Source organism: Lolium rigidum, chromosome 4 (genome assembly GCF_022539505.1).
Source record: "Lolium rigidum isolate FL_2022 chromosome 4, APGP_CSIRO_Lrig_0.1, whole genome shotgun sequence".
In the NCBI taxonomy this organism is placed as follows: domain Eukaryota; kingdom Viridiplantae; phylum Streptophyta; class Magnoliopsida; order Poales; family Poaceae; genus Lolium; species Lolium rigidum.
Genome location: NC_061511.1, coordinates 27,669,924 through 27,690,947, shown reverse-complemented (window position 1 = coordinate 27,690,947; position 21,024 = coordinate 27,669,924). Strand labels below are relative to the sequence as shown.

The 21,024-nt window shown below is 41.1% G+C and overlaps 1 protein-coding gene across 1 annotated transcript; it reads left to right on the top strand.

Moving 5' to 3' along the window:
* The first annotated feature begins 1,329 nt into the window (after positions 1-1,329).
* LOC124646800 lies at positions 1,330-4,089 on the top strand. Its single transcript, XM_047186859.1, has 5 exons — positions 1,330-1,549; positions 2,643-2,838; positions 2,966-3,176; positions 3,815-3,957; positions 4,042-4,089. Coding segments are annotated over exons 1-5 (600 nt in total). The 5' UTR covers positions 1,330-1,547.
* Positions 4,090-21,024: the final 16,935 nt, after the last annotated feature.

Here is a 21,024-nt window from a genome sequence, read left to right as displayed (position 1 = left end):
TGTTTTGAAGGCAGCCGAAGATAGATAACGAACTATAAACCTGTAAATACCGACGAAGGTTCTCCCATAATTTTAATTTGAGCCGCAATGTCAAGGTTGTGTGCACGCGCGCAACCATTAAAGCAGTCATTCAACATCGACAAGAGTATCAACACCAGTATGTCAGGGAATAACAGCAGACTAGCCTTATCGACATCGATAGAGAGCCGAAAGTACGAATCACCATTATTGAGGACGTAGTAGCCGAGACAAAAACTGTGAGGATAATCCTCCTCGTAGTAACAAAGAGAAAAGAACCAAAATCGATCTGGCGAAGCAAGATCTAAAGGTCCATACGCAGCGGGTTGTGATCTTTCAACACCACCATTTACGTCAGGAAGGAGATCTCGTCGTCGAACGAAAGCCCGAATATCAAGATGATGCCACAAAGGGAAACCAATAAAACGACGACTTATAGGATCATCAGCTTAATTGTAGTATAGGATAGTGGGGGATATAGGACTCCCAGGATTGTGGGGATATAGGACTCCTAGGCACTGGACGTCCAGGTTTTCGCCAACAGAGGCGGACGACGATCCAATCATGTTTTTTGTTGGTGGCCTCCGATCGAACGATTGGTTTTCTTGATGTACGAAATTTTGTTTTGATTTTGTTCTCGTTTTTTTTTGCCCTCCTCAATCCCTCGCCGCCACTGTAACCGCCACCGCCACCGCGAAAACATGTACCCTCCGTGTCCCTTTTTGGTTCACCAGATGGTACACTTCGATTTCCCCAGAGCCGACGAGCGACAGATCTGCTCCATCCAATGTTGCGGGGAAGGCAAATTGATCGTTTCCCCTCCGAGCGGAAGCAGCCGCGACCGACTCGCCGCACTACGATCCTACCCCGGGCCAGTGATTGTTGTATTCGTAGATAGGGATGGGAAGTACCTCACGGATTATGGTTCTGTAGGCATTCATCTCCGGCACATGCACAGACTCTTGCTACAAGTCGTGAAACGGTATGCCCCTCTCGATCGCCATCATCCGTTTCTGTTTCTGATCTAGTCGAAATCAAATTGCTCTGTTCATCGATGTGTGGGGATTGATTACTCCTAGTCGTGGGGTTGGGAAAGGAATTTTCCCTCTCATATAGTTAATTACTCATATATTTCTGTCGGATTCATGTCGCAAGTTACCGGTAGATGATTTCTCATCTTTCTACTTCTAAAAGAGAAAAACTTTTATAATTCAGATAATCGTTTGTCTGCTCATCAGTCTTGCTTGTTCCAATTCAGGCTTGAGGGGGATGCAAAACCTCTGCAACAATCCTCGGATGTCGCCAACACTACAAGATTGGATGAATTGTCCATAGCTGCCACTTCCTCATCCTATAAGCAGGACACCATTTGGCTTCGGCCAGAGTGTACATGGGGACTTGATTTCTACACCAGAGTTGATCACGCTGGATTTTTCCACACGTATCCTCATGTGGGTGGGCCATCTCACAACCTAGACGAAGTCTCCGAGGCCATCGATCGCTATCTTTTTCGCCATCTGGATCCAAAAATGTAAAGTTACTCAGCTTTGATCTAGATTATCATTGGTTTACTTCTCCGTTTTGTGTTCAAATGCTTTTATGATGCTTCCATGATTTAGGCCATGGAAGATAATAACAATTTTTACATTATCATGAGTCATGGGAAAACAGATGGCCCCAAGTTCCGAGTATAGAAAACCTGTCAGGTTGATAGAAAAGAAAATACTAGCCTATATTTATTTTTAAATTCCTGTCATGGGACCTAATTCCTGTCATGGGACCATGCAAAGTTACAGAAATATTTTGTACCTTTATCTGTTAGTATTTTTTTTTCAAATACTGCACAATCATAAGAACAGATGAAACTCAACGAAACGCGTAGATACGTGATGAGAAGAACTTTGTATTCTAGGTTTTATCTGTATTTAATTTGTACAGCAGGCTCGATTTTTAGCAAGGCACACCCACACAATAGTCTTCTCATGTCTTCACAACGGTCGATAGCCAGAATAGTGTCACAGACACAGCTAATTAGGTTCTGAAAATGGAAGATGGGTGCCTTGTTAAAAGGAGGCAGTGAACTTCTAGGCATGTGAGCCATTCATCTTTATATGTTTTTGCTGTTTACTACGTGACCAAGCACAGCCACATCAGCGGGTTGGCTCATCTTATTCTCGCCCCTCTGTTGTGTTTTTTCCTCAGTGGGGCTGTACACAAAATTCAGTATTAAACTTTTCCCGCCCTAATTTAATTTGTATTGTGTTCATATTTGCTATACTGGATATATTCCGGCATCGCCAATCTGTTTGTAAAACATGACATCTTCACTTATGCCTGTCCTATGCAACTTAGCTACCGTGAACTACCCCCTCTGTTCACTATAACCGTTCTTAGACCACTGCTAGTGAAGACCAAAAACTGTGTACTGAGGTGAAAATAAACCATGCTACGCTTTGATCAAGGCATTAAGCGAGACCAATGATCTCACCAAAACATCATGATCATTAAATCTAATGTACTCGCTAAACTAATTCATTCCCACCCTATGTCTTGCTGATAGCATGTCAGAATGAGCAAGTTAAGTACAGTCTGCTTACCATATTGATTTGTCTAATCTAAACTAGGCACAGGGAGCAGGATTTGGTTTCTCAAGAGAATAAGTGCACACTGGAGATGGCTATATGGCGAGACATTCACTGGCCTGATGGCACAAGGAAGAGTCATTTGAGAACACTGCCACTTGATGAAAGACGATGTTCGATGCTCCAGCTGGTTAAAGCTTTGATGGACAAGTACAATGACGATCACAATCTTTCAGGGGTTTGCTCCTTTTCCCTCCCTCCTGCCCTCAGCCGTCCTGCTGCCTACCTGGGCCGCACTGGGTTTTACCATCTTAACCATTCATCTAGCAATCCATTGCTGATCAGATCTATTCTTCTTATTCAAGGATCTTGCATATGAGCTTCCATGTGTTGGGCGCTACCGGTATTTTCATGATGCTGATATTAAGGGGATTTACTATCATATCAACTTCACAGCAAATACAAAAGGATCTGATGACTCTGGCCTTGACAATCTATTATTTTTTGCTGAACTTGTGGAAAGAGGGCGTAATGAGTTGGTCGTCAGCTGTATCTGCAGGGTTAATCCTTCAGAAGGTATTCTATACACTTATCCTAACTTGGGTGAGTTTTGTGATGTATTCTCCGGCTCAAACGTATGATTCCTACATCAACTGATTTGTTTGCCCCTTTGTGTTACCTAATTCATTATGCTTGATGTGTGGCCTGAAATGTCTAATCTACTGATACATCCGATTGCCTGGCGTAATGGCCGTAGCAACATTAGGAGCAGTCAAATACTCTCTCCAGTACACACAAAAAAAGTTACATTTGAACACCACCAGTATGTTCTAAACATTTAGATTTAGAACTTCAAAATCATATGCACAGATTTGTCTCAGGAAGTTCCATAGTATTATATCATTTGTTGGTCGTTATACGTACTTATTTTGCAATGGGAACTACGTGTGGAATGAAGACCGTGTGTATCCAAAACGTCACTTTTATGTATGTACCTACGTATGTGCTTTGGCACCTCCTCTGAGCTAGCTGCCCCTGTTGTGAAGCCTTGTAGTGGCTATATAGGCCCCACATGATGTTTAAACTTTATACATTTGTAATATCTCAAACTGGTTTGTGCACAGCCATGTGTAATGACCGCATGCTTGTGTTTTATTACCTTCAACTATTATTATCTGTATGTGTGCCTATGTTTCATTGCACTTATTTTTCAGCAAGAGGTTGCTATGCTTGTTTGAGTGATGTTTATCACCCCAAGGCTGATTCGTACAGTGGTGGTCGCTTTGAAGATTGTCGCTCGAGGGGCATGTTTTGTTGTGATGGACCAGAGGAAATTTTGGGATATACTCCTTCTGAAGTAAGTAGGATGATTTCCTGGCAAGTAGTACTTAACATTTATTGTGCTGCTTCATTCATTGTTGACTGCTGCTTGTCTTCACAGCTGGAAGCAGAGGAGATGTCTGCTAGAAGTATGTACGAGGTATTGTAATGACACATCTTGTTTGGTATTAGTAACATCTATAGTATAGGGGAGTGATATTTTGGCACATGGGAGCATATGCTCCCTTTATTTTAAAAATGCATCTTAGATATATTTTAAAATGTTATAAAATTGAAACAAAAGAAACGCACATACATCTTCACGTGGTACGCGCTTACAAAGTCGTTTCACGGTAAATTGACTTGTAGTATGACGTGTGTAAAAAAGACAAAATTTGGTGCTAAAAATAAGACTTTTCACTCGATTCCTTTTCTCTTCTTTACATAGACTATAAAACTTATCGGGGTTATTTGTTGCGAAACTTGATGAACTATATTGTAAAGATACATGTAGATTTGTTTTGTCAATTTTTTTAAAACTTCAGTTTTTTTCGTAGAGGGAGCATATGCACCCAGGAGCCGAATTGAATTTTCGCTATAGTAGTATGATGTTTGATTTGATTATTCATTGTTTCTATATTTATTTCACTTAGGGTCTTGATCCATCATGTTTTCTGGTGAGACAAAACCAAGTAAGGTGCTAGAGTGGAGTCTGAGAACGGTACTACAATGGAAGTGGCAGGAGTCAGTCCCTTGCATTTATCGCAAGCTGTGACAGAGTTGAAGTTATTATAGACATAATTTGCATAATATCATTGTGTTGGTACTAAGAAACCAAAAGAAGGCAGCTGCAAAAAAATATCAGAAGGCACACAGTTGTGAAATATCAAGATAAGAGTGATATATGTTTAATCAGATGTAGATTTTAATGAGCCGACCTTGGTTTATCATCTAAGTTGTCTCAATTTTATAGATCATAAATATTTTTGGTAAAAGGTTGTTGTTCTGGTTCATGATTACTTACGTTATTATCATCTTCATCTAAATTTTCATGCTTACTCATAGCATTATCGTCCACACCTAAATTTTCATGACCACTAGCATTGTTATTGTTTTCATCTAAATTTTCAATGGGTTGCTCAACAATTGGTAGAGCTAATTCTTGAGAATTACTAGCACTAGTTAAATGCGCCCCGGTTATATACATATATTTTTGTAGTCACACGTGTAAAGCTTAATACATGTAAATATACATACATACATATTCAGAAAATTGAAATTTTGACTTCGACATGTACATGTATACAAATTCTAGCCAAGTTGACCATTTTGATGAGCCATTTAAGGTAGAATGAGGTAATTTACAAAAAAACAATCTCAAATAAAGATATAATTTATAAAGAAATGCAAAGAGAAAAAGGAACAATAGTTGACCAATGAGGTAACTTACAAAAACAATCTCAAATTCTCTATAGTTCGAAAATACATAAAGAAACTAATGATACAACATAACTTATAGGTGAAGTAGATTCAGGCCAAAGCTGTCGCCGTAGGTTGCAAAATAAGTATGCAGCGGAATACATTTTGCTAGAAAAGCTAGAGACAAATACAAACATGAAAAGTACCTACGTATATGTTGCAAAACAATCAAACATGAAAAGCTAGAGACAAATACATTTTGCTTCAAGCTGTCGCCGTAGGTTGCCATTTTTTTGCGGGTAGGTTGCCATATTTAGGATCATGTAATGTTATTCAGAAGTTACTTTGGTAGTGGAAAATTGACAATTATAACCTATAAAAGGTGGGGTGGGACCAGTTGGCTCGACCATGTCCAAGACATTAACAGAGGAAATGTCACATACAATCGACTTAGTTTTTTCCCGTCACGTGGTCATTTATTTTGTCAGTTAAAAACGTGAAAGTTCAAGACAATGGTTAGATACGAGTCCCAAGTGTCAATATAATGTTCATTATGTGCATCACCATTTGACTGTTCCTTGACATGAGCTAGAGACGATCCATTGCCAACTCTAAGATGACCACGCCGAGAGGCGAGAAGCCAAGTTGTCAAAAAAAAAAGAGCCGCGCTATGCCCGCGACAACCACGACAACATGGTCCCACGCGTTATATTAGCATACCACAATGAGTGACTTTACATCTAGAAATGTTAGAAAATAATAATTCAATATGTATATTTTACTTCATATCAATATGGTTTCTGTATGCACCTTAAGTACTAACTAATTTACTAGTGATATCAATACATTTTTTTTTACGGTTTAGGTGCTTCTAGGGCCCCAAATTCGAGTCTTGCCCCGGGCCCATCAAATGTCAGGACCAGCCCTGAGTAGATTTGATGTCATCGGATCAAATAGCTTCTTGATTTATTTTCAGGCTTCATTATACGTAGTTCTATAGGCTTAGGAAGTGATTCGTATATGGACGAATCGCCCTAAAAGCATGTCATGCAAAGTCTGGATTCTCTTAATCTCTTCAGACTCATACATAATGCATGAACTCTTGGACCCAATTTTCGCAGCAGACCTAGTCTTTGCTTGTAGTCCTCTTATTTGTAGAGCATCTTGAATACAATATTGCCGAAAGCCAAATCTCCTCCATCGAGCTCGGGGTTCTCTCATCGCATGGAAGATGATAAGTGTCAACCCAAAGATGCAGAGAACACAACTCAGAATGCCCACACACAACTTGTCATTCACCATGAAATGTGCGGCTCTGTCAAGGAAATTCATCATAGAAGCAGGCACACACACTTATCGGAACGAACCAGAAGAATAAAATACAAAACTTTACAGACGCAAAATTAAAAGTTGGTCATGGTACCTGATTGTAATGCTGAGTGTGCCCAGCGGATGGCTGGTGCAAACATGTTAGCCACAAAATCGGTCGTCTCCCCAACAAGCACTTAAAAGTTGCAATTTCGCTGAAACATTTCAGTTCAGTTCTCATACAATTACGACGAACAAATGAATTACGAGACGATCACGGAGCTCTCTGACAGCTCAAGTTTTTAGAAGACAGGGAAGTTCACATCATCAGATACACTGAAATCAACCGAACTGGGCATACATTTAGGTGGGACGCAAGAGACGTGGGCTTACCTACTCCCTTTTTCTTGACGATGAAGTTACCTCGACTTAGGCGAGGAGCACGCCCTTAAGGTTGGAAGAGAAGAGGTCGCCGCCGGCATCCTTCACCATGAAGCTATCATGCAGCGACAAGCGGCTGACGCATTTGAGGCGCATCCCTGTGTTTCCCTATGTTTGAATTTGATGATGTTCCTTGAACTGCTATATCCAATAGAGCAGGGTCGAGTACTCGAGTTCGGTGTTGACCAGGTGGCACGCAGATAGGAGGGGTGGCAACGTCAACGTCCTGAACTTGACGAGGGGGGCCGTCGGGATCCATCCGACGGACATGAATGGGGAATGGGAAAAGTCCCGATCTCGACCGGAGAATTGCCGATCCATGCGACAAAGAGGAAAGAGAGGCAGGGATATTGCCAAAAAATCATGAGAACATTAATCTCAAACCTTGGAGAACCATGTCAAATATCCAGAGACAAGATGATTATCTGCACAGTTAGGAATCAATTAGCCTTGGTTTTAGGCTAACCTACTAGTTACTAGATTCCATGGTATATTCTACGTAGCAGTTAGAATATTTAGGTTTTTGTCCAATCGATGTGAAAGTGATCCGTCGTCTCTTTTCCTAAGGGACACAAACAATGCAACCGCACTGCACATCCAACTGTTCAATCTCTCATTCACTTCAATGAAATCACCCATTCACTTCAACCCTCTCTGTATATTCTCATGTTATCATGCACCCATCGTCCTAGACAGAGGAAATAGGCCACAGGAGAGAACACGAAGAAACCTTACGGGACAAATCCGATGGAAATTAAAAAGAATTATGCTTACTGGATAGTGCTACCACTAACACGATTTTAAGGGAAACAAAATACTTCCAAACTCTTACTAAGAGAAAGGAAGAGGTTATACCGGGAGTAACAAAGCATCAATTGGTTCAGGAAGAGGCACATTCAATCACCCTATGGGTACTACTATTGTAATTCAGAATGCACTATTGTGTCCTGAATCAACGCATACCCTTATAAGTTTCAAAGATATCCGATCAAATAATTTTCATCTTAAAACCATAAAGATGGATACGAAAGAATATTTTCTTTTAACAAAAAGCGACGGATATGAGGAACAAACTTTTGAAAATTTCCCTTCATTTTATTCCAGATTATACTTTACATATATTAATGCCGCACCTTATATTGCGTAAAAAATAATTTCATAAAATCTTGATAAATTCAAGACTTGGCATGATCGTTTTGGTCATTCTGGAATAGGTATGATGAGAAAAATTATAAGCAATTCTGTTAGTCATAATTTAAAAATTAAAAGATTTCTTAAGTAATCAGACTTCGTATGCACCGCATGTGCTAGTGGAAAATTAATTATTAAGTCATCTTACCTCAAAGTTAATAATGAGTCTCTTAATTTTCCTGAAAGAATCAAGGAGATATACATGGTCCAATACACAGCTTCTATCTGGACCATTTAGGTACTTTATGGTGCTAATTGATGCATCCACTAGATGATCACATGTGTGTTTATTATCTGCACGTAACCGTCTTTTTGAAAAACTGATCGTTCAAATTATCAAATTAAGAGAAAATCATAATGCAGGTGAATTTAGTTCATGTGCATTTAATGATTATTGTATGACTTTATGTATTCATGTAGAACATTATGTACCTTATATTTATACTCAAAATGGATTAGCTGAATCTTTGATCAAAAGTGTAAAATTAATTGTAAGACCACTACCGCAGAATTGCAATTTACCAACCTCTTGTTGGGAACATACGGTTTTACACGCCGCTGATCTGATACAAGTCATACCAACTACATATTATGAAACTTCCCCGTTTTAAATAGTACGAAGCAATCAACCAAGTATTTCCCACCTGCGAAAATTCGGTTGCGTTGTATACGTACCGATATCACCACCGCGGCGTACCTCCATGGGCCTGCATAGAAAACTAGGAATCTATGTGGGATATAACTCTCCGTTAATTATAAAATATTTAGAACCCCTAACAGGGGACATGTTTACATCCCGGTACGTTGATTCAATTTTTGATGAATATCATTTCATGGCATTAGGGGAAGAAACAAACCACAAAAAATGCCAGGAAATAGATTGGAATGTAACATGCATCCAATCCTTAGATCCACGTACCAACGAATCTGAATATGAAGTTCAGAGAATGATAGATTTGCAACACTTTGCAAATAACTTGCCAGACGCATTTACTGATGACAAAAGTGTCACCAAATCGTATATCCCTGCAGTCAATGCACCTGAATGAGTAGAGATACCAAATAAAACTACTCAACTCCTAATTGCAAATAAAAGGAGGAGAACTTTGGTCTTAAGGGAAAAGGCTTATCCAAAGCCACCGCGGAAACAAAGAAAATCTATGACGGTAAATACAAATCAACTTGAAGTTGATAGACACCAAGATGATGTTAAACATCAAGAACCTAGCATAAATGTGCACACAAATTCTAATGCTAGGATATCGAAACAACCAGACACCGTTGTTATGGGAAATCACACGGTGCCTGAAGAAATAATAAAATTTCCACAAACTATATCGATACGGGAGAATCATATAATAGAAAGACTACACTTATCGACACATATTTCTCCTTTAAAATTTCTAAAACCTTTCAACTAGATCCAGAGCCAAAATCTATGAAAGAGTGCCTGAAGCGCTCGGATTGGCCTAAATGGAAGGAGACGATTGAGGCAGAATTGTGTTCGCTTAACAAAAGAAATGTATTCTTTAAAGTAATACCCACTCCTCGTAAAGTCTTCCATATGTGGGAGTTAAATGGGTTTTTATTCGAAAAAGGAACGAAAACAATGAGGTGGTGAGATATAAATTAAGCGAGACTAGTAGCACAAGGGTTTACAAACAGACCCGGTATCGACTACGACGATACATATTCTCATGTAATGAGTGGAATTACGTTTCGATACTTAATAACATTGGTAGTACAAATAAATTTATCAATGCAGTTAATGGATGTAGTGACCGCATGTCTATATGGGTCACTCGATGCGGATATTTCTATGAAAGTCCCTGATGGACTTAAAATTTGAAATCCAAACACAAATCACAACATGTATTGTGTAAAATTACAAAGTCACTCTATGGCTTAAAATAGTCGGGTAAAATGTGGTATAACCGACTTAGTGATTTCTTTCTTCAGAAAGGATACTCAAATAACGATGATTGCCCATGCGTTTTCATAAAGAAATCCTCGAAAGAATTTTGCATCATCTAAGTTTATGTTGATGACCTCAACATCATTGGTAACATAGCAAATATATCAGTAGCACGCACTCATTTAATGACGGAGTTTGAGATGAAGGATTTGGGAAAAACCAAATTCTATTTAGGGTTACAATTTGAGCATTTTCCCCCGGAATACTCATTTATCAGCCGGCATATATTCAAAAACTTCTGGAAAAGTTCAATATGGATAAATCATATCCATCCAAAACACCTATAGTGGTTAGATCCTTTGATATGGAAAAAGTTTCTTTTAAACCTAGGGATGATAACGAAAATATATTGGGACCTGATTTCCCATACCTTAGTGCCATAGGTGTTGGAGATATGCCCGAGAGGCAATAATAAACTAGTTATTGTTATATCTTAGTGTTCATGATAAATGTTTACACCCCATGCTATAATTGTATTAACCGGAAATATTAATACATGTGTGTTGTGTAAACAACCAGAGTCCCTAGTAAGCCTGTCGTTTAACTAGCTTGTTGATTAATAGATGATCATGGTTTCCTGATCATGAATATTGGATGTTATTAATAACAAGATTATATCATTAGGTGAATAATGTGATGGACACACACCCATAGTAAGCATAGCATGAGATCAAGTCATTAAGTTCAACTTGCTATAAAGCTTTCGATACATAGTAACTTAATCCTTTGACCATGAGATCATGTAAATCACTTATACCGGAAGGGTACTTTGATTACATCAAACGCCACTGCGTAAATGGGTTGTTATAAAGATGGGATTAAGTATGAGTTGAGGCATATGGATCAAGAGTGGGATTTGTCCACCCCGATGACGGATAGATATACTATGGGCCCTCTCGATGGAATGATATCTAATTAGCTTGCAAGCATGTGACTGATTCACAAGGGATATCATATCATGGTACGAGTAAAGAGTACTTATCGGTAACGAGGTTGAACTAGGTATGGAGATACGGACGATCAAACTTCGGCTAAGTAAAATATCGCGAGACAAAGGGAATTGTTATCGTATGTTAATGGTTCTTCCGATCACGAAGTCATCGTTGAATATGTGGGAGCTATTATGGATGTCCAGGTCCCGCTATTAGTTATTGATCGGAGAGGAGTCTCGATCATGTCCACATAGTTCTCGAACCGTGGGGTGACACACTTAAGGTTTGATGTCATTTTAAGTAGATATGGAATATGGAATGGAGTTCAAATGTTGTTAGGAGTCTTGGATGGGATCCAGCACATAACGAGGAGTTCCGGAATGGTCCGGAGAATAAGATTCATATATAGGAAGTCACATTCCAAGTTTGGAAATGGTCCGGTGAATTTATGGAAGGTTGTAGAAGTTTCTAAGAATCATCCGGAATAAATGACTATATATGGAAGGAGGAGTCCCGGAGGGACTCCACCAACCCTAGCCAAGCCACCAAGTGGGAAGGTGGAGTCCATGGTGGACTCCACCTAGTTGGCCGGCCATGAAGGCAAGGAAAGGGAGCAATCCCACTTGACCTAGGTTTCACCAATATGGAAGTTTTTGAGTTGGACTCTTATTCGGATTTTGGGCAAACCCTAGGGGGTTCCGCCTATATAATGAGGGGGAGAGGGAGGGGCTGCCTACACAAGTTGGTCGCACCATCAAGGGGATCCCAAGACGGCGCCCCAAGCCCCTCCTCTCTCCAAACCCTAGCTACTCCCTCCTCCTTCTTCTCCCGCAGCGCTTACGGCGAAGCCCTGCCGGAGATCTCCACCACCACCGTCACCACGCCGTCGTGCTGGAGGGATTCCTAGGAGGATCTACTACATCCGCTGCCCGCTGGAACGGGGAGAAGGACGTCGTCATCAACACTGAACGTGTGACCGAGTGCGGAGGTGCTGCCCGACTGTGGCACCATCAAGATCTTCTACGCGCTTTTGAAAGCGGCAAGTGATCGACTACATCAACAACGAGATCTAATCTCGTAGGCTTTGGAATCTTCGAGGGTTAGTCTCATGATCTTCATCTCGTTGCTACCATCTACTAGATTAGATCTTGGCTTGTTATTCGTTCTTGCGGTAGGAATTTTTTTGTTTTCTATGCTACGAATCCCTTCAGTGGTATCAGAGCCGTGTCTATGCATAGATTGGTTGCACGAGTAGAACACAATGGTTTTTGTGGGCGTTGAAGCTTTTGTTGTTTTTAGTTAGTGTACTTTGCATCTTGCGAGATGGTGGGATGAAGCGGCCCGGGCTAACTTTACATGACTGCGTTTCATGAGACTTGCTCCACGTTTGACATGCAACTTGTATTGCATAAGTGGCTTTGCGGGTGTCTGTCTCTCCACCATAGTGAAGATTCAATCTACTCTTTCTATTGACAACACTAGTATCACCGTTGTGGTTCATGTTCGTAGGTAGATTGGATCTCACTCGAAAACCCTAAACCACGTAAAATATGCAAACCAAATTAGAGGCGTCTAACTTGTTTTTGCAGGGTTTGGTGATGTGATATGGCTATGATATGATGATGAATATGTATGAGATGATCATTATTGTATTGGGACAACCTGACAAGGTATCGACTTATCAATGCCTACAAGTTGTAGACTAGGATTTTGTTGGAAGTAGAGGGCAAGTAGATCTCGAGGGTTTCAGCCGGAAAAGAACTCGACTGCTTATGAAAAACTAGGGTTGCGCGAACAATGATTCGATCCTCTCTTTGTCCCTCGACTCCCCCTTATATAGGAGGTGGAGCCGAGGGTTTCGTATTACACAAGTTTACAGATTCCGGGAGACTCTCTGAGTCCAACCCGTAAAGTTACAAATCTCTTTATTCCTAATACAACTCTATCTTTCCTTAACAACTAATTGGGCTTCCGATCTTCATATTCTTCGACTCCATGGGCCTTCAATAAACCCCGGGTACCATCTTCGGCAGGCCCATTGGGGATGCCTATGTCAGTAGCCCCCGAGATTTTGCTTGGGTCGAAGAATCAGGGAAAATCTCCAACTTAACAATTATCATATAACTTCTTCGAGTTAACTCATATCTTTAATAAAACAAACATATATTGTACAGGGATAATGGTAATTGGGGCTAGTTCATCTGACGGATCAGGTACTAGTTAACTGCTCTTGTGGCAATCCGCAAAAACCTACTTCAAGATCACGTCCCTGGACATGATCTCGGGATACCGGCGTAACTCGACATGTGCCGCTTAAGGTCTTACCAGATGCCGAGTTCCAGTCATGTTTTTATCGGGTACCTAACGCGTCTGTTAGGATTTTTCTTCGTATCTGTTGATACGGAAAAAAGTAGCAAACTGTCGTCAGAGACGGTGCCACGCCGCACAGGACGGATCCGGGGAATTACCTTCGCAAAGTTTTGCCGCATTCAGATATTATTTGCGACTGAGGCACTCTGAGAATATATTGTCGAGTATCTTTTTTGGCTGATGGAATAGCCTATTTATCCGAGTTAATCGGATGACTTGTATATTTTATCTTGCCTTCCCGATGGGAATATATGTCGAGTTATTTGTATTACTCGAAATATACCGGTCATGCTGTTTTCTAAATTGATCGGGCACGCGAACAGCGTTCCCGATGGGATTAGCCCCCGAGGCTACAACCAAGTGCTAGTACTTGGTTGTAGGCTCACCGTTATAACATCTTTGTCACTATATTGTCTTCTTCTCGAATTCTTCCATCTTTATCGGGTGCGCGACCAGCGCTCCCGATGGGAGTAGCCCCCGAGGCTATAGTCGAGTATTTATACTTGGTTGTAGGCTCAACTTGTATTACTGAAAAAACTCTATATTTTTATTGTCCATGTTTATCTCTTATCAGAAGTGTGAACAAATGCTTCTGATAAGAGTAGCCCCCGAACATATGAACAAATGCTTGTATTTGATCATAGGCTCTCGCCTATTCTTTCTTGCCATACCCGAGGTTTTCCTTCTCTCTCTTTTTTTTAAAAAAGTAGCCCCCGAGCATTTTGATCAAAAACTTGTGTTTGGTCAAAAGCTCTCGAGATTACCATTATGCCCTTGTTGTCGCCAGTCTTCATATACCACAGCCGAAAATTTTCCATTATAAAGTGACATCATTGCTGACGATAGCCACGACCACTGTATCGGAAAAACGCGAGTTCTGTCTTGTCACTGACCTGCGGGCCCAAAGTCTGCACCACTTTGACACGTTACGCAAGTGGGGGACACATGTCCTCCGCTTTTTCTGGCACGCGCGCTGTAGCGCCTATCCAGTTCCATCACGGTGAAAATACTTTTTTACCCCTTTGGTCACGTGGTAAGCATCGAGTCCATTCTCATACCATCCAACGGCTCGATGTTTGGGCTTAACCTGCTATAAATAGTCATCGTCTTCCTCCGTCGATCCCCTTCGCTGCGCCGCGCTCACATCTCCTCTGCAAAAATCTCTCTGCAACCACAAAGCCTAGTGCTCACGCCCTGTTCTACCTCCTCCGATCGCCATTGTTGATGCCTCCGTGCCCAAGACTCAAGAGGCATAGCACTCCCGAAGCTAACATGGAGGCGCAAGATCTGGGAACTTTGGAGTGGGAAAGATCCAATATCTCAGGCCAAGATGTGAATCTGATGAAGAAGCTTGGCCTGACGAAGAAGATGGATGCAGTGCGCTTCCCCAGCAAGGAGAGCTATCCAACGCCTCCCACGGAATATCGGGTTAGCTTTGTTGACCATCCGTAATTGCGGGAGGAGGCGGAAGATGAACCTCACTCCTTGGCCCCTGAGGATATTTGTTCGCTGCCTGTGCGTTGGCACAAACATGTTCAATGCCTGAAAAGTTCGACAGTCTTTCTGCAAGTGTCCTGACTGCCTCTTTCCATTGTTGTCGAGATAAAAGTGCATTTGGCATGGTCCGTTCATCATATCTTCGGGAGATATGTACGGCCTCTGGAACCTGGGCCATTATTTTGCCTACTTGGACGGGAGCCGTCCTTGTAGTCGCTGCGCTGCTCGCCGCCGTTTTGATAATCATCGCGATTGTTTCCTCCATATTTCCTCGAAACCCAGCCGATATTTGGCTGGGAGCATCGTAATCTGAGGACTGTCGAGGGAATCATCGTCTATTTTGAAATTTTCGGTTGCAGTCTTCCTCAGGCGACCTGTGTCGTTTGTTGTGAACAACATCTTCTCCATCCGCCCATCTGTTCGCTATTTCCATGAGTGCTGATATTGTCTTTGGGTTGGTTCTTCCCAAATCCTCAACAAAGTCTCTCCTTCGAATACCAGCAACGAATGCATCTATCGCTCTCTCGTCAGATATATTTTCTGCCGAGTTCTTGATAATGTTCCACCTCTGGATATATGTTCTCATTGACTCGTCGTATTTTTGCCTGCAGGCCCTCAGTTGCTCCAATGATGCAGGCTTTTTGCATGTGGATCAGAAATTTTTTATGAATATATCCTCGAAACTTTCCCAGCTATCGATAGACCCGGAGACAACTTCTTTATCCACGATCGGGCGGCACCACTCAAATGCACTTGAATGCTCTGCATGGTTGTTGCTCTAGTTCCACCTACTAACTTTACCGTCTCGAGATAATCAATTAGCCAATCCTCAGGATCTTGTGATCCATCGAATTTTTTGTAATTGTCTGGTAGCTTAAACCCTGACGGAACTCGAGTTCTGCGGACTCGTCTCGTAAAGCACGGGAGTCCACACATATCTTCTTCATCAACCTCTGGTGAGTGTCGACGTTCCCTTCATTCCTATCTCGCTCTGTCCACTCTTGCTTGCGTTGATGTGTCTCTTGCTCCACTTGTTCTCGCCGGATCCTGCACCGCTGCCGCAGGTCGCGGACTATTTTGCCTTGCAGATCCTTCGGGAGGCGTGTTGGCGAACACTGTTCCCATGGCTCCAACTCCTGCCATGGCCATGTTATACAACGCTTCTCTTGGGTCTCCGGGAGGTGGCCTGGATGCAAGGATGAAAGCTTGTGTCGCCATGTACCCCGCTTCTGGTGTTTTGGGAATAATATTCCCCCTTGTGTCGATCGACATAAAGGACATGTCGAGGTTTTGAATTAAATTCTCCCTGTCAGCCTCAGGTATATTTTGCATCCGAGATCTTGCTCTATTTCGAGCTGCTCTGTGACTATCTCCCGAAGTACCTGATTGTCGGCTCAACTCCGCCCTTCGCCTGCTTGACGCCGAAGCCGCGGCTTGCCTCCTATCCAGCTCAATTTTCTGTTTTTCGAGCTCCCGCCTGGTACGTGCGAGTCTATATTGATATGCCTGTAACTCTTCAGCTGCCACCGTTACAGTCATTGGCTATGTGCCATCAATGGCTCTTGCAACTCGATCCCACACTGCTTGCGGAAGTTGCACCATCTCTCGTGTTCCAGGTCCAATATATTTGGTTCCCAAACCTCGTGTAAGATCCGCGGGGTCGACGTACGAATTTCACGCGTCATCGAAGTTCTCCGACGTTTCCTCCTATGGGCGACTGGTATCTTCAATTGCATAGATTTGATGATATTTTGAACTTTGATCTTTTTCGGGATTGGTGACACCGTCATATAGATCGGTGAAGACCTCTCCAACAATAGTAGATCTGTCGATGAAGTTGAAGCTATCGATGCTGCCCGAGTCGCTGCTTATATCAGAGTCCGCAGACGACCCAAAGGACATGTCGCCGAAGATCTTGGCGAGCTTTCCGCTTGTCGCGGCTTTGACGAAGCGTGGTGGCGAAAACTCCTCATCGCCTATCTCGAACGATGAATCCGAAAAATCGGAATCGACCGCCGATAATTCCGACGAGATCGGAACCTCGAGACGATACGACCCTTCTTTCTCGACGCGGAAGTGGAACCTTCCGAACGTCATCTCCATAGGCTCCTCCATATATGCATATGCATCCAAACGGGAGGGCGGGTGAGGAACAAAATCGACTAGATCAGTTTTGATTCGTTTACCTCGATCCATCGCGTTGCTTGCCACCGAGGAAGTCGACGATCTTGAACGTGCCATCGAGATCAGCTCCTTGTCGCCTCTAGTTCCACAGACGGCGCCAATTGACAAGGTATCGACTTGTCAATGCCTACAAGTTGTAGACTAGGGTTTTGTTGGAAGTAGAGGGCAAGTAGATCTCGAGGGTTTCAGCCGGAAAAGAACTCGTCTACTTATGAAAAACTAGGGTTGCGTGAACAATGATTCGATCCTCTCTTTGTCCCTCGACTCCCCCTTATATAGGAGGTGGAGCTGAGGGTTTCGTATTACACAAGTTACAGATTCTGGGAGACTCTCTGAGTCCAACCCGTAAAGTTACAAATCTCTTTATTCCTAATACAACCCTATCTTTCCTTAACAACTAATTGGGTTTCCGATCTTCATATTCTTCGACTCCATGGGCCTTCAATAAACCCCGGGTACCATCTTCGGTAGGCCCATTGGGGATGCCTATGTCACAACCGGCAGGAGCCTTATGGTTTTCTTTATATTTCATGTAGTAGTATTATTTGAAAGTAGTTGTAATAGTTGCTACATGTGGTGAACAACCATGAAGACGGTGCCATGGACCTTGACGCACCGCCGGTAGCATTATAAGATGATCCCTCACATTAATATCAAGATAATAAAGTGTTCTCCCCTCGTATTCACCATTGCTACAGTTTGTCATTTTGAAGCATCTCGTGATGATCAGATGTGATAGATTCTACGTTCACATACAACGGGTGTAAGCCATGTTGTACACGCGGAAATACTTGGGTTTTCTTGACGAGCCTAACATGTACAGACATGGCCTCGGAACACAGGAAACCGAAAGGTTGAACACGAGTCATATGGATGATATGATCAACATGTTGATGTTCACCATTGAAGCTACATCATCTCACGTGATGATCGGTTTTGGTGTAGTGGATATGGATCGTGTGCCACTAAACAACTATGAGGGATGTTGTATTAAGTGGGAGTTCATTAGTAATTAGATTAAAACATGAACTAATTATCATGAACATAGTCTAAATAGTATTTTGAATTAATTTGTAGAATTGGCATCTGTTATCTACCAAGCGCTAGTTTTGTAATTGAGATAGAAACACTGTTAAGTCTGATAAGCAACTTTACGGACTGGTACCGTATTGTTGAAGAATCAAGAAATGATTAAGTCATATTGCAAACTTTTGGTAAACTTTCAATTAGTACCTAAAATCATCTTGTATCCGTGAAACTTGAAGTTCAAATCCGTTTGAAAAGTAAGGAGAGCTGGAAATTTTGTTTTCAGAAATAAGCAAGGTATGAGATATATGTGATATCTAAGACCTTATTGCAAGATGATAGAATATAATCTAGTGAGACTACATAAACTCATAAGTTTTATGGGAATGTACGAAGGTTGAAGACGCCAGGCGTCCCAATCCTCCAACTAGTTGGGCACTAACGATATTCGCATATTCATGAAGTGATCATCCTTAGTATGCACCGTTGCTAAGACTCGTCGTTTCGAAGCATCACGTGATGATCGGGTGTTATAGATTCTACGTGTGCATGCAATGGGTGCAAACCAGATTTCCACATGCGAATACTAAGGTTAAAACTTTACGAGCCTAGCATGTACAGACGTGGTCTCGAAAAGACATCATGATTTGATGGATAAAAATTATGAGTGAAATTTTTCATCACATTAAAAGGTTACTAATAGTGAAATCCGGAACACTTGTCATGTGATGATCAACTTCAAGGTAAGAACCTCAAAGTTATTGGTGTTTAACCAACAAACCTAGAAGTTATTGATGTTGAAGTGTTTTCTGAAAAATGAGAAAAGCTAAAAGAGAAACTACAAAAGATTTTGGCAGAAAGAAAGAAAAGACTAGAAAGTCTAGCTCAGGTGTATATAGATGATATACATGTTATGAATGTATTCTTTGATTGGACACACAATGGAATTCTTGGGTATAAGTACCATATTGGTTGGTATGAGATGTCATACAACACAACGCAATACAAGAATACAATGGCCTAAGTGACTGATAAGGAATATGGTAGGAATGCACGTCTGGAACAAAATAAAGTGTTATTGTGTTCGTCGTTGGCATTCTACCTAGCCCTTCAGATTTATAATAAAGAATTTCATAATTGTTATTTTGTTCTGGTCAAATGAAAACAATGAGTGGTTCTAATTATGACAGTATTTCATGTACGATGGATAAGTTATTACAAATCTTTATGGTGAAGCACACATGCATAACACTAACGCTAAAATGCCATAAGGCAAATGGTGTGAATTCCTGTTATTGGTGGAACCGCCATTTAGATCATGTTAGAAAGGAACGCATGAAGGAATTCCATGCAAATGAATTTTTGGAGTCATTTGATTTTTGAATCGTTTGACGCTTGCAAATCTCTTGTAAAGAGAATGACTGAAATACTGTTCATAGGCCAAGAGTTGAACGGGCAACTAACTTAGTGGAAACATACATGATGATGTATGCGGTTCACTGGGCATAGTTGTGTGCGGGAGATTCTTCTACTTCATGAAAATTTCCAACAATTAATTGAGTATATATATGTGGATATATTCGATAAGGAAGAAGTTTGAAACATTTGAATGGATTCAAATAAATTTCAGCATGAAGTGGAAATCATCGTAATAGAAAAGTCAAATATCTATGATTGGATCATGGTGGAAATATTTGAATTACGAGTTTTAGCGAACATCTAAGAGAGTTATGAAATTGTTCTACAACTCACGTTTCTTGGAGTATCATAGTGATGATGGAGTATCTGAGAGATGTATCCAAACCTTGTTGGATTAATGATGAGATAAAATAAAATGACGCCATTATATTTTTGTGGATTATGCTTTAGAGACTATCGCTTTTACACTGAATAGAGCATCATCATAATCCGTTGAAATGACACCATACGAGTTATGACATGGGTATAAACCCTAATAGTCCTTTCTTAAATTTTGGTATGCATAGCAAAAGTAAATGAGTTTACAACCAAAACCGGATGAATGTCTTTGTTGTTGTCCCAGAGAACAAATTGGGAATTCTTTCCACTAGAAAGTAAAAGACAAAATTGTTTGTTAATGTTACTTGCTTATTTCCAAGAAATTGTTTTCTAGCGAAGTATTTGAGTGGGAGGACAATGGAACTTGATAAGGTTCATGAACCTGAGCATGATGATTAGAGTAGCGCAGCATCGGAAATGGTTCCGGAAGCAGCCACGAAGATCATAGCTCCCATGTCTACAAAGTGTTATAGTCATGGAGATCAAAGTACCTATTGAACCTTGTAGATGTGGTTTACTTTGTGATCAAATAAATGATTTGTGGACAAAGGATTGATTTTGAACAAATGATAAACCAACTACATACAAACAAGTTATGATGGGCCCTGACTCCGTTAAAATGGCTATGCGCCATAAAATCCAAGATAGGTGAATTTTGAAAGTAAATGGATCTATAAAATTGATGGACTTGGATGAAATATCCTTGAAGAAGCTCGCTTGTCGAAAAGTTGTTTACGACAAAGTTCAAAGAGTTGACTACGATAAGATTAGATCTTCCGTAGCGATGCTTATAGTCTATGTGGATTATTCTAGTAATCGCTACATATTTCTTTTATGAGATATGATAGTAGGATGGCAGAAATATATTTCTTACTAGAAGTGTGTATAAAGGATGTATACTAGATACAAACCAAGATTTTTGCTAGTCCGTGGAACACTAGATAAGTATAAAAACTTCACTAGA